This window comes from Primulina tabacum, chromosome 18 (genome assembly GCF_025594145.1).
Source record: "Primulina tabacum isolate GXHZ01 chromosome 18, ASM2559414v2, whole genome shotgun sequence".
NCBI lineage: Eukaryota > Viridiplantae > Streptophyta > Magnoliopsida > Lamiales > Gesneriaceae > Primulina > Primulina tabacum.
Genome location: NC_134567.1, coordinates 25,366,054 through 25,380,937, shown reverse-complemented (window position 1 = coordinate 25,380,937; position 14,884 = coordinate 25,366,054). Strand labels below are relative to the sequence as shown.

General features: G+C 32.9%; 1 protein-coding gene and 1 long non-coding RNA gene across 2 annotated transcripts; one reads left to right on the top strand and one right to left on the bottom strand.

Moving 5' to 3' along the window:
* The first annotated feature begins 4,875 nt into the window (after nt 1–4,875).
* Nucleotides 4,876–8,114, top strand: LOC142533862 (uncharacterized). The gene is made up of 4 exons (XR_012816834.1): nt 4,876–5,067; nt 5,554–5,709; nt 7,482–7,796; nt 7,951–8,114. It is a non-coding gene; the product is annotated as an uncharacterized LOC142533862 (long non-coding RNA).
* On the bottom strand, nt 5,066–7,941 carry LOC142533861 (cytochrome P450 704B1). Its single transcript, XM_075640773.1, has 6 exons — nt 7,518–7,941; nt 6,835–7,050; nt 6,296–6,592; nt 5,812–6,198; nt 5,543–5,743; nt 5,066–5,370 (listed from the first exon to the last, which is right to left on the bottom strand). Exons 1-6 carry the CDS (start codon nt 7,812–7,814, stop codon nt 5,182–5,184), a joined length of 1,587 nt encoding a protein of 528 aa, XP_075496888.1. The 5' UTR covers nt 7,815–7,941; the 3' UTR covers nt 5,066–5,181.
* Nucleotides 8,115–14,884: the final 6,770 nt, after the last annotated feature.

The following is a 14,884-nucleotide window of genomic DNA, read 5'->3' as shown; positions in this document are numbered from 1 at the left end:
CCGAGCTCCTTAAGGCAGGGCACATTAGGGAGGTCTTTTTCCCAACATGGCTATCAAATGTTGTCCTGGTCCCCAAGAGCTCCGGAAAATGGAGAATGTGCGTCGACTTCAGAGATCTTAACAAGGCCTGTCCAAAAGATTGCTACCCCTTGCCGAGGATAGACCAACTGGTTGACTCCACCGCAGGTTATCAGTACTTATGTTTGATGGATGCCTATCAGGGATACCATCAGATTCCCCTAGCAGAGGAAGACCAGGACAAAGTGAGTTTCATCACCTCCGAAGGGACGTTCTGTTATGTGGTGATGCCTTTCGGTTTAAAAAATACGGGAGCCACCTATCAAAGGCTCATGGACAAAGTTTTCTCAGCTCAGGTCGGAAGAAATGTGGAAGTTTATGTGGATGATATTCTTATAAAGTCCAAGAATTCAGTCGATCTCATAAAGGATCTCCGCGAGACCTTTGCCACTCTAAGATCTTACAGGCTAAAACTCAACCCCCAAAAGTGCACTTTCGGGGTCAGAAGTGGGAAGTTCCTTGGATACATGGTAACGGAAAGAGGGATTGAGGCCAATCCTGAGAAAGTGAAAGCTATTCAATCTATGACACCTCCTGGGAATCTCCAGGAGGTCCAGAAGCTTGCCGGGAGAATCGCCGCTTTGTCACGATTCATTTCAAGAGCGGCGCATCGAAGTCTGCCCTTCTTCCGAGTTCTCAGGAAAGCTAAGAAGTTCGAGTGGGATGAAGAATGCGTGAAGGCATTCGATGATCTAAAGAAGCATTTGGCGGAGCTCCCCATATTAGCCAAGCCAGCCTCAGGGGAACCATTATATGTCTATCTCTCGGCCACTGAGATGGCTGTCAGTTCAGTCTTGGTCAGACAGAAAGGCACCGAACAAAGCCCAGTATATTACATCTCTCATGCCCTCAAAGGAGCGGAGCTCAGATATACAGTTGTGGAAAAGCTTGCTCTGGCTCTGGTCACAATAACTCGAAGACTGAGGCCATACTTTCTATCTCACCCCATTATGGTCCTCACTAACAGTCCTCTCGGGAAGATAATGACTCTTGCTGATATCTCGGGAACTGAGAATATTACTTTGGGTCATCCACTGCCTTCATTGGTGGATGAACCATCCACGTATACTTTCCAAAGATCTTCTATATCAACATGCAAAGTCTCAGCAAGAAAATCGGCCAAAGCTTGTGCCTTTATTGCGATCCTGGTAAAATGGACCACCGAAATGGGAGAGTATGACATTCAATATGGACCCAGGATCGCAATAAAGGCACAAGCTTTGGCCGATTTTCTTGCTGAGACTTTGCATGTTGATATAGAAGATCTTTGGAAAGTATACGTGGATGGTTCATCCACCAATGAAGGCAGTGGATGACCCAAAGTAATATTCTCAGTATCAAAAATAATATTTTTTTATGGATGACCCAAATAAGATATCTGTCTCACAAAATACGAACCGTGAGATCGTTTCACATAAGTTTTTGTCCATAATATAAAAAATAAAATATTACTAGTTGGAGAGGGAAACCCATGATGGCCGCAATCGGTGGAAGTTTTGGTCAGAAAAAAGGCAAAACGAGAGCGCAATGTTTTGTGGATTTGCATGCTGTCTCTTTAACTACCACATGAGCCGTTGGATGCTTTTTCGGGTCTCCGCAATTAAATATCCAACCAACCATTCCAACACGGCCTCACGCTCTTCTACGATAAATTGTTTTTCCTTTTCTTTTAATTTAATTGTCTACCAAACAATTGTTTTATATTTTCAACAATTAATAATTTTGAACCCTTTTGCATAAATTTATCGCTTTTTGGAAAGACATTTGCACATAATATATGGGTACTACTCCATCTTGCATTAATGTAGTAGTATACCATACGATGCATTCAAATATATTTGAGCTGCCCTCCACTGGGCGGCGGTGATAACTAGAGTATCGTGAGTTCGAACACATTCTTTGTCTTAGTAAAAAAATTTGTTTTCGAAGTTAAAGTATCAATGTTGATTTTGCTCCAAACATGAACATATACAGACCATGACTCGTTTAAATTTATCTAATAGTCGTATCGAGAGATCATCCTCTCCAAATATATATAATCGATTTTATAAATATTTATGTGAACATTGTTGAGATAATATTCACGTATTGGATATGAAAGAAAGCTAGAGATCATTATGATTTAATGTCAACATTCACTTTATTTCGGAGATAGAATGCTTAAGAGAAAAGAACTAATCAACAGAAAAATATTTCTATACAAAAAACCAGACTTTTATTCGAAAAATATCAACTTCTAACGTGCGATTTTTCCTTTTGTCTGCCATAATTTCGTGAGCCACGTTTTCTGGTTAAAATAATTGAAACTACCTCATTTATAAAGAGGACTCATCATCTAATTGAACGTGAATTCAAGGCTGTATCCAACACTCAATAATTAAATGAAAATAATATATTTATATACAATTTTTTTTTTGTTTATTTATGAAATATGAGCTTATAATGCTTAATTTTTATATAGAATTTAACAAAATTGATTAATATCCAAAATGCACATATTTATGCCGATGACTTATCACCTATTTGATACCAAAGTTTCAAAATTAAGATAGAATTTTGGATTCGAGATTTAATTGTAACAAATTTTTCAATTAAAGAAATACTCATATTCTGTATTTCTCAAAACGATTTAATCGATGTGTTTATTCATTAAATATCAATCTTCATAACACCGACCATACCTAAAATATGTTTGTACAAAAAGTAAATATCTTTATATGTGAAACCGACCAATCATGCGTATATTTACAATAAAAAATAATATTTTTAACATAAAAATTAATATTTTTCATATGTGGCCAAAATATAATATTTTTCTTAAAAAATTGACTCATAGAAACGTCTCACACAAATTATTGTGTTTTACGAATATCAAACTTACATTTAGACAAATTATATAATGTCAAACCAGCACATGGGCATGGTATGGTTGTGCACATTATTATAAATTTTGGATTCTACCAATGATAAGCGAAAAATCTATTGTTAAAATAATGTATGAAGCATGAGCACAATAAATTTAATACCAAAGACACAATTGTTTAAAATTAGAAGAAATAAACGAGCCCAGGGTTTGTTAGAGGCACAATTTCAGATTGTCTAAAACAATATCATAATTCTTATTGTTGAAAAATTAAATTCTTGAACTAATAATATTGAAATTGAGAAACTCGACTTTTTTTTAATGACGTTGGAACCCGCAGTCGTTACCTTTCAGTACGCACTGGGTAAACCACTGTACTAATATAATAGTCTGCAAACCACACTAGTCAGATAAACGACACTGTGCAAGCTCTATGTGACAAGCTCGATCGAGAAGATGTTAGTAAGAGGAATCGAATTCCTTACCATCAGTCGCTCACCTACTCCGCTAACTCAAACACTCGTTTGAGACGAGAAACTCGATTTTTTGCATATTAACAGGGTGTGTTTAAAAATTTGTGTGAATATGTCACCTATAAAACATTATGTTTTGTTTCTCAATAGGTGATATAAAAAATACACACACAGACACTAGTAAAATTTTTGTGAAACATCAGTCTCGATGAAGTCCATATAAACAAGGAATGACATGTCGCCAATAATAATTCCATCTATTTCAGAAACCCATTTGTTAGAGGTTTTTTCATTTAGTTAATATTTGGGCCCTTTTTTCAACTGCTATACAAGCAATTGAGCAAACGCCCCCTAAATTTGCATCAGTTTATTAGGTCATCTCTGATTCAGAAATCTATTTTGATGGAAATTCTGCACTAAAATAGTGTGATTTCTGCACCAAATACAGCATCCATCTCTAACTCATTTACTTCAAATCTTACACTAAAAAATATATTCTTAGAATATTCCTTTTATTTTATATAAATTATTCTGTTTAACATAACAATAAAAATTTAACAATATTAATATTATAATTATCATTATATTAATTATTATATATTAATTAAATTATATGTAATACGAATTAATTATTATAATGGGTAATATGTTTCTATCCTAACCTCAGCTCTAATAAAATAAAATAAATTATTATCTAAAATACAATTAATAAATATTTATAATAATAATTAAAAACCATAATACAATTTTAAAAAGTAAAAAAAATTTAAATTGCTCTACGCCAAATTGGCGCAAAGCTATCCTCTGCGCCAAATTTGGCGTAGAGAAGGGGGCTGCGCCAAATTGTCAAAATAGAGCAGCCCTTGTTGGAGAGAAATCTGTACGTTATTTTTGTGTTTCATGTTAAAACAGCGTAGGGTTGGAGATGTTCTTAATAAATTTGTGATTCGAAATTTCATTTGGAAAACGAGAATTTCTTACAATAATTTCACGACTCATACGAAGTTTAATAAATTTACGCATCTCTTTTTATGAATTTCATATGTAACTTCACAAGAACTTGACAAATCCCTTCAATTAATTATTTTAGAAGGGAACTCAACTTTTAATTTTCTGAACCTGAAGCTCCATTATTTTAATACCGCAGAAAATTAATAAAAAATGGGAAATCGCATTTTTGTTCGTAAATAACTAGAGATGACACCAAATTTTTTTTTTCCAATTTTACCCTTATATGATACTAATGTTACACTTTTGTTTTTTGTTTTTGTTTTAATTTCAATACACACTTTTATTTTTTTTTATTTCAGCCATTCAAATATCAATTTAGTCCTTCCATAATTTGTCAAATTTCAGAGTAACTAATACCATATGATAGATTCATAAAATTAATATTATGGCATTCAAACTTCGAAATATTTAAGATTTAAAAAAATGATTTTCAAACCAAAAAATGTTTGGGGAGAGGAGAATTTCACCATGAATGATTAATACTACAAACCCACGTTCAAAAACATAGAAAGGACATAGAATTCGAAGTGTCAATTGTAGAACTAAAATGTTTCGATTCTAACAGAAAGTGAAATATGGCTCCAATTTTGTTTCTTGATTGCTTCTATCATTGTTCGAATCGGTTTAATTTGTGATTCCAAGGTAATGTTACACACCGTTTTCTTATCTAGAATCGAGCTTGAGATCCAAATTGGCTGTAATAGAAAAAAGTAGTTTAAGAACCGTGAGTGATTTAGAAGTCAACAAATGAATCCGTCAAGAAACTTCTGGGCGTCTTAAAACTTTAAGTTTCAATCCGTCCGCCATGGATAGAATTGTCATCATCCTGTATTTCACTGTGTGCCCTGGAACCAATTTGAATTCATAGAATCTACACAAAATGGCGAGTGCCATCTTCATCTGTAGATATGCAGAGTCCTTCCCTAGGCATATCCTTGGTCCTGCCTGCATTCAGAGATACCATCATGATGATTTGGCTTAAAAATGCTAATTTGGATTATTGTTTCAGGAAAAGATTCACGGGTTCCTTTTGTTTGTCATTGATTAGTCTACTTTTTTAGGATTTTGCTTGGATGAGTTTTTGTTGTTCTATATATTTTGCTTTTGCTTGATTTACCTGAAACGCAGTGAATTTGAAAGGAGATATATTTTGGAAGATTCCGTCTTTGAGCCATCTCTCAGGGTTGAATGAAGCTGCATCTGCGCCCCAATTGTACTCCATTCTTCCCATTGAGTACGGGACATATGTCACCATACCTCCGGCCTTTACTTTGGTTCCATCTGGTAAAACATCGTCCTCTGAAATCCCTTTTGGATCCTGTAAAAGAAATGTTTGTTACGATTATAATAATTGTTTTGCTTGGGATTTACTGAGAAATACTTAACCTGAGGAACGGCTGGGTATAATCGAAGTGTTTCTGTTATCACAGCGTGCAAGTAGTACAGTTTTCCCAATGAGTCATAGTTCAAAAGCCCTGCAAATTGTGCTGCTCTTTGGTTGAAAGATTCTTGATCCTCTTTGTGATAATTGTTTAATGTGACACCTTCTTCTTTTGCTCGATCTTCTTCTAGTTTTTTTAATTCTAAGTAAAGTTTCTTGGCTACTGTTTCGTGAGTCATTATCATATAGGTTGCCCATGCAAGAGTTGTCGCAGTTGTATCACGACCGGCGATAACAAAATTTAGGACAACATCTCTGAGGCTTTTGTCGGTCATATTACTCTCGGGATCTTTACTCAGTTCAATGAATCTTGAAAGTATGTCATGCTTGATCTAGCAGTTTTTTTTTTCACAAGACCAAGTAAAATAATTTGTGAAAATCAGAAGAGCCTCTTGTTTCGTGTTTGTGACTAAGTTGAAATCTAGTTACCTTGTCATCTTTATTATTCCCTTTGGCTTCATCTATTTCTGCCTTCCTTATCCTGATGACAGAGTATGTAAAATCATCGATTGTTTTAATGCTTTGATCGAGCACTGATTCTGATCCAATGTTAAAGAACTTCTTCGCTTTCCACAAAGGGTCAATGAATCTAAGAGTCACTATCATGTTTGCTGTATCAAAGGCCTTTGCAAACTGATTGTCTGGTAAATCTGGAGCCAAAGTGCCTATTTCCACTCCAAATCCAACCTTACATATCGAGTCAAGAGTCATCCTCATCAAAAGTTCCTGGAGAGTTGGTTATCTTAAGCTCAAATTGTAGGATAGTTTTTAAAAAAATTCACAACCAGATTGATAAGGAACAATTTTGCGTAATCATACTTCAAGAATCAAGTTGTTTGATAGTTTGAGCATGCAATTTTTGTGATTGGTTTTCCATTTGAAAATCATAACCAAATGAGTTCTTTTGTTTTCCTTTCTGTTATTAATTTCACATAAGTGTTAAAAATGTCCAAAAATGGTTATTTTACCTGCATATCTACTTTCTGGTTATTGTGAGCTGATTGACTTAGAATTGCACAAAGTTTTAGGCTATATTCTCTGAAAACCACAGTACTGAAATCCCTCAAATTCTTGGAAGCAAATTCAAAGCTAGCTGTCTTCCTTTGTTTTCTCCAGAGCTCTCCATCAACATTGAAAATGCCATCTCCTAGCAGGACTTCCATATATGAATGATATACTTCACCCTTCAACAATATACATATTTTTTTTTATAAGTAACATATGAAGGGAAAAAAAGATTCTCCTCTTTAGATAAAATTTAGATAATCGTCAACGGTTCTGTCTTCTAGGTGCAGGACAATGGCCAAGGCAGACAAAATCATTCCCTTGCCAATTTTTTTGAGCGTGAAGACCGAATAAAAAATCTGTTAATACCATTCTTGTCTACGTGAAGGACTCAGTTACGCAATACGAAAATGATATCAAAATTTTTGAGGGACAATGCTCATACATTTGAAAAAACTATACATACATTCAAATCTCCAATCTGTCAAGATCTCTTCATGTTGTCCTTCGATTGAGATAAAATTTGTGAGAATTCTGCTAGATTTTGATCAATATTTGCTAATGAAATCTGGAGAAATAATTACTATTTTGTTGCTTTGATAATTTGCAGGACATTGAAAATTGAAACTAGAGTTTACATCATCACCTTTGGATAGTTACTGAAGTTTGTTTTCAGCACATGCTCCACATTGGCTGGATCTGCAATGTATGTATACGTCATGAACGGCATTGGCACCACTACTGTTCTTGACTTGGCCAAATACTCGACCAGCCAATCGTGCATCCTGTCGTAATTCATCAGCTGTTCAATGGAAGCTCCTAAGAACGGCCATGTTTTGGGACCTTTTACGTTCCTCTGCTTCAATCTGTGGATGAAAATCCATGAAGCCAACATGCAACAAAGCACTACAAAGATTCTTGCAAGGTTTCCCTCTTCTTCCATGTTGTATAATATGAGATGATCATGAGAAATTAAAATGTCATTTTTATAGAGGGTGATTGATTATATTATTGGAATAGTAGTTGGAGTATAGGTTCTTGAAATCTTTAGCTCAACAATATTTGCATGATTTTGCTAGGTTAAAGAATTCTTCATATTATTGGTTTCTCCAACCTAATTCAATAATCGGCAAAAGATGAGGTAAAGTTGATTCTTTACCATTATCCCATGCATTTTAAATGAAAACCAATGTATTATACTCCAAGTATTTTTTTAAATTGTTTTCCTAATGTGGGATCCAAGACCAAACTACGCAGAATGTCTCTATGTTAAAAAAAAATGAGAAAATTGTATTTAGGTCTTGTATGTTTGTCTCTTTATAATTTTTGTCATCTATGTTTTCAAATTTCAGTCTTAGCATGTTGTTTTTGTCTTTTTTGCAATGTGAAACTATTTTTCTGCGTGATTACAAAATTAAAATTTATGTTCAATTTTTAAAAATATACATATTTTAACCGGGTTGTACCAATTCTGGATCCAAACCTGGGCCTCATAATAGGCCTCGTCATTTCCAAAAAGCCCCAATTTCAGAAAGCTCGCATTCATGTTGTGTTGGGCCAGCTCTAATCAACAGCACGTGGAAGTATGATTTTATATTTATTTTTGGAAAAAAATAAATCCAAACTCAATACCTCAATGAGTAGTTCAACAAAAAATCGGATTTTAAGATGGCTTATAGTGTATTTGGTATCAGAATTTATGAGTTTGAGACAAAATCTCATGTACAAGACCCAATTGTGACAACACAAAAACTCCGGTAAACAATCACACGGGTCAATTTTGTGAGACAGATCTCCTTCTGGACTCGATTAATGAAAAAAATTATTTTTCACTTTAAGTTTGGATCAGATTGACTTTTCTTACAATAATAGATGTGTGAACCATCTAATAAGAAATCTACTATTATGACAAACTTAAAAAATGGATTGCACGAAAACAATAAACACTTACATATTTAAAAAAAAAACTATCAACAGTTATTTCGTTTTTAAAAATGTAAAAATTTCTATTTTAATGTAATAAATCAAATTTAATAACTAGCAAAAATTTAAATTTTACTTATTTTTTATTATATAAAATTTTAGCATATATCTATTATAACATGGCTTCATCACTTGTCTAAAATAATGTTAGGTCTAATGTAAACAAGGGGCAGAATCAGGATCTTGATTCAGTGTAGGCAACAATATATTATTGTTAATAAAACCAAAAAAAAGGACATCAGTTAATCGATAACTATAAATAATGTGTTATAAGGTTCAAACACATGCTATGTATGGTCAGAAACATCTGTTAATTGATTAAAAACCCAGGAAAAATGATGAAGAACAATGTATACATAATCCACAATCAGAATAAAATCTAATAAAAAATATAAACTCTACGGTCGAAAAATATACATGGATTCATTTTCGATCACAAAAAGACACAAAATTTAAAAATAATTGAATGATCAAAGAAAATTGAAGGAAAAAATGAACCTAAAATTTGGTGAAATCCTGGATTTTGTAGAGAATATGAAAGAAGAAATTGTAAATAATATGAATTCGAATAACTGTTAATCAAAGCGAATGAAGTCTGGCACTCATGAGGGAAAAACCATAGTGCAAATGGTTACAGATTGTCTATCTCATTAGTAATAGAAAGTAAAATTTTAAATATTTGATTCTAAAATTTGAATTTATTAATTATTAAGGAAAAAAATTGTTGTTTTTTGCGTATATTGTGGGGAATTAGGCATGTAAATATTAGCAGATAAAAATTTAAAATTTTGAGTCTAAAAATTAATATAATTTGTGTGTGTGTGTGTGTGTGTGTTTTTTTACTTAGCGTGGCTGCTGCCCTCACTAGGCCTTAGCTTGCTCTGCGCATGAATGTAAACAAATTGTAGTGAATTTAATTTAAATGAGTAAGTAGGTCTCTTGTCATATGTTTTCACATATTTTTATTTGTGAGACGAGTCAATCATGTCCAAATTTATAGTAAAAAGTAATATTTTTCATGGATAAAGGAACCAAATGCTTCTTTAATTGACCAAATTCAAGCTATCTATAGTTTTACATCAAGGGATTTTGGTTCAAAACTGTCTGAGATATGTGAATAGAGTAACTGATGTGTTAGTCACACATGCTCTTTTTACTAATCAAATTGTTAGGATTTTTTTACTGATCATGTAAACAAGGATTTCACAATTGGCTGATATATTCATTATCATATATAGTAATTTGATGTTATAATTTTTACCATGTTTATATATATAGTATGATCATATCTAAATATTTTATTGAAATTTATAAGTTCGATTATGTTGAAAAATTTAATTCGAAATGTAGAAATGAAATTGACAATTGGATCGGAGCCATTTGACAATAGGTAGAGAAATAACGAGTGTCAGAATTTTTTGAAATGAATCGTAAATGCTTAGAAAATCGAGAAGGGCCTGCCGGTAGCGTTATTATGGATCAATTATCACCTCAATTATGAAATTCCACAGTGCCAACTGCATAATAGATATTAACTTTTTTTTGTTAAAATATTTAATTTTGAATAATAAATGTACACTATTCGCTACATTCTTCATCAAAGTTACCTGCTGAATTTGAGAGGCATGATTTTGGGTTCAAATGAATTATGTACCAACACACACACATATACACACCAACCAACTATTAAGATATATAGGTACATAATTTATTTGAACCCAAAATCATGCCTCTCAAATTCAGCAGGTATATATGAAGTAGGTCTCTTGTGAGACGAGCTCACGAATCTTTATCTGTGAGACGAGTCAACCCTACCAATAGTCACGACAAAAAATAATACTCTTAGCATTAAAAGTAATATTTTTTCGTGAATGACCCAAATAAGATACCTGTCTTACAAAATACGATCCATGCGACCGTCTCACACAAGTTTTTGCTTTATATATATGATCTCGAGAGAGTCAAACATGATCCACTATTGTGGGATCACAGGTTCTTGATTAGCTATGACTTCACAACTTGGGGGGCTTATATTAGTTTATTGATAACATAACTCTCCTTCAAAGGTTTGTTTTCTCATTCGTTCCATGCTTTATAAGTGAGTGGTCTACACTCACTCAATCGTTCATGAGTGAGAGATATTAGATATATATTTGAGATATTTTATCACTATAAGAAAAATTTCAATCAACAACACTCATACGACAACGGTTTTTATTAAAATCGTTGTCTTTTTTCTTTTAACAACGGTTTTAACAAAAGCCGTTGTCGTAGCCTAAAAAACCCCGCTTATGGACAACGGTTTTTGAAAAACCGTTGTCTTTTACGTATCTACGACATTAAAAACCATTGTCTTTGATGTGTCTACGACAAGGGTTTTTTAAAAACCGTTGTCTATGAGCATTTTTTTTTTGGTTACAACAACGGTTTTTAAAACTGTTGTCTAAGAGCTTTCTTTTGGGCTACAACAACGGTTTTAACAACCGTTGTCTATGAGCGGTTTTTTTTAGGCTACAATAACGATTTTTAAAAACCGTTGTCTTTTGGATGGTTTTTTTGGGCTACAACAACGTTTTTTCAAAAACCGTTGTCTATATAAGATTCTGTCAGGGGTCAAAGACAACGGTTTGTGTAAACCGTTGTCTTTCGGATGGTTTTTTAACTATGACAACGGTTTTTTAAAACGTTGTCGTTTCTTAGTATTTTATTTGATTAAAGACAACGGTTTTTGAAAAAACGTTGTCGTAGTTTCTAATTTTTTTTAAAAAAAATCGGTTAATATTTAGCGACGGCTTTATAAATTACCGTCGCTAATTTAAATTTAGCGACAGTTTTAAAAAACCCGTCGCTAACTTTAGCGACAGTTTTAAAAAACCCGTCGCTAACTTTAGCGACAGTTCTCGCCTGTTCGTCGCTAAAATTAGCGACGATTTTTAGCACACCGTCGCCGATTTAATTTAGCGACGGTTCGTAAAACCGTCGCATTTTTAAATTCTTGACGTTTTAAATTAGCGACGAAACAACCGTCGCTAAGTTAATGTGTGCGACGATTGTTTAAAACACCGTCGCTCATAGCGACGGTGTAGATAACCGACGCAAATAGCGACGGTTGTCTTTGAGCGCACCCTTTTAACCATAGTGCCTTTAACAACGATTTTACAAGACCTACAACAACAGTTTTTCACCGTCGTCTTTGATGTCCACGACAACGGTTTTTCACCATTGTCTTTGAGCGCACCATTTAACAACATGGTCTTTAACAACAGTTTTTTTGATCGACGACAACAGTTAAAAAACGTTGTCTTTCGCCTTTTTTCTTGTAGTGTATGTATTTGGTATTTAATATATCATAATTAAAAGATTAGATTTATCTAATAGAATCCCAAAATTTATTATTTATTATAGAGAGATTTGATATATTGAATAAGTGTGTCTACAATTCGAGGTGGAGTAGAATTCTGGTTAGACTAGACCAAAAATCCTATAAATATAGATAACTTCCGGTCAGAGCCGTACCTATTGCGAGGCGAGAGAGGCCATCGCCTCAGGGCCTGACCATCATAGCGGCCCCAAAAAAAATCTCATGTTGTTGAGGTCTGCACCAAGAGCCGGACCTTTTATGAGGCCAACCAAGCGGTTGACTCAGGGCCCGACCCAACAAGGGGCCCATATTATACATATATATATATATATATATATATATATATTATTTGTTTTCCAACTCACTCCAAATCTTAACCTTGATTTTTGTTCTCATTCAATTGTTAAATTAAGTTTACGGTCCCTACTTTTCTTGAACATGAAGGTAAATAATTTTCTTCATGAATTGTGCTTTATTTCCATTTCAAATTTTTTTTATAAATACACGTTTTTATTAATATTTGTAGATTAATCTATCAAAATATCCTTACTGAAAATGAAATTTATTTGCGATATGAGCACTGTAATGTGCTTAGCGATCATGTTAATTAAATATATATCTAAAACATACATCCCATGATTTAAATTTCTTTAGTGAGTTATAGTTGAATTATGAGTTTTATATAAATTTTATGCGCGACTTGTGTAATTAATAAGTGGATAGTCTAAGGAAATAAAATAAATTGTGAATAGAGCTTGAATGTGTGGACCGTTGAAAGATGAAATTCATTGTTTTTTTGAGATTTCTTTGTCATTTGATTTTGTAGTTTGTTATTTCGACTTAAAGAATTCTTTGATTTTGTAGTTTCTACAATTATAGAGACTAAAAGTGTAGTTTTTACAAGAATTATATTTGATCAACAATGTCGCAAAATAGACTAAATGGGCTAACTATGTTGTCGATTGAGAAATAAATAGTTTGGCAATTAGATTACACAGATTTGATAAATATTTTCGCCTCTAAAAAGCTAGACGATTAGTATTAATGTAGTTATTGTAAATATTTATTGAGTTGTTATATTGGTTTTGATATATTTATGTATTTATTAGTATATTTGTAATTTGCAAATTGAATTTTATATTTATTAATGTAACAAGAGGGCTCATTTTTAAATTTTCGTTTCAGACCTTAATCAACACAGATACGACTCTGCTTCCGATTGGTAGACACAAGTCCACAACAACATAATACACCACATACAATACAAAAATATTCTCCCTCTGGTGATTCTCGGAGAATCGCAAGTTATCTCCAAGGGTTTAAAGTGTTCACATGATCAAATTGTTCTAGTGATATTTCAATGAAAACAAACAAAAAAAAATATTGTTAATGGAATTTATTCATGAGATTTTCTTGTAGATCGCGTGACAGATCCAATAACAAAGATGTGTCTTTTCCGCTGAAAAGGTACACACGATTTATTGTTTTACGCAATATGATACGTATCTCTCTGGACTCATGGGGCTAACACATTGACCCATCTGCACTCATGTAGATGCACATAAAATTGTGCGTTAACTAACAGCTATAGCTTTTGACCTAATAGTAAACACTTGATCTTAACAAGTTCGACAAGGAGACAACATCAGAACCACTTGAGATTCAATTATTTTGTATTACATAGCAATCATTCCTTTCCTTTGTCCGATGTGAGTTAGGAAAAACAAGTATAAAACGAATTACGTACAATATATTATTACAGCAATTTAAGTGAACTATTTTCTAATAACTAGGACGGATACAAAATAATTTTTGTAGAGGTTCATTGTACATTCATGCTTGTGCGGTCCTGAAACGTGACAGTTTGATTCCGATAATTTCTACCTATATCCTAATCGCTTGTTAATTATTGTTTTTAATCCGTTTGAAAATCACTCAGTATTTTGTCTAAGATCAAATTTTATCTATCAGTTTAATTTAGTTTATTAAAGTCAGATCCCTCGTTGAATTTATTTTATGCGATTTTAATTAAGACAATCATAATATTTTTTTGAAGGGTTAAAAAAAAACTAATTTGAACTCGATTTCAGTAATACTCATTGATCAAGATAATGCCACTGCTATATTCTCATTACTAGGAGTCTATCACTGTTGGGCATGGAATTTAATGCTCCAGAGAGTCGGTAGCAACTTAATAGTTTGGCACCTTCCTTCTTGCTTCTCATTATATATCAGTGTAAAACATGAATTTTCTGATCATTTCAGACTTAAATGAGCAGTATTTACAAACATAAAAATGTTGCCAAAAAAATAATAAATTAAAAAAAATAATATTAATACATATATATATAAATTCAAAATTTTCGTCTCATATGTTCGTCTATTTGTGATATTTGTAACTGTTGTCGAATTTCAGTTTTAATCTTTCACTTTTTTAGTCTTTTTTCCAAATGTGATGCCGACATGGTGTTGCCGTGTCTCTCTCATAAAAAAAGGTTAAAATTATCAAAACTTGAAATATATAAGATTAAGACTATTTTATCGAATTTTAAGTTTAATATTCGGCAATTTTTAGTCTTTTTTCTTATGTGGCGCCTATATGGTGCTGTCGTGTCACTATCACATGAAAAAAACCACCTAAAATGCCAAAAATTAATATAAAATTAAAA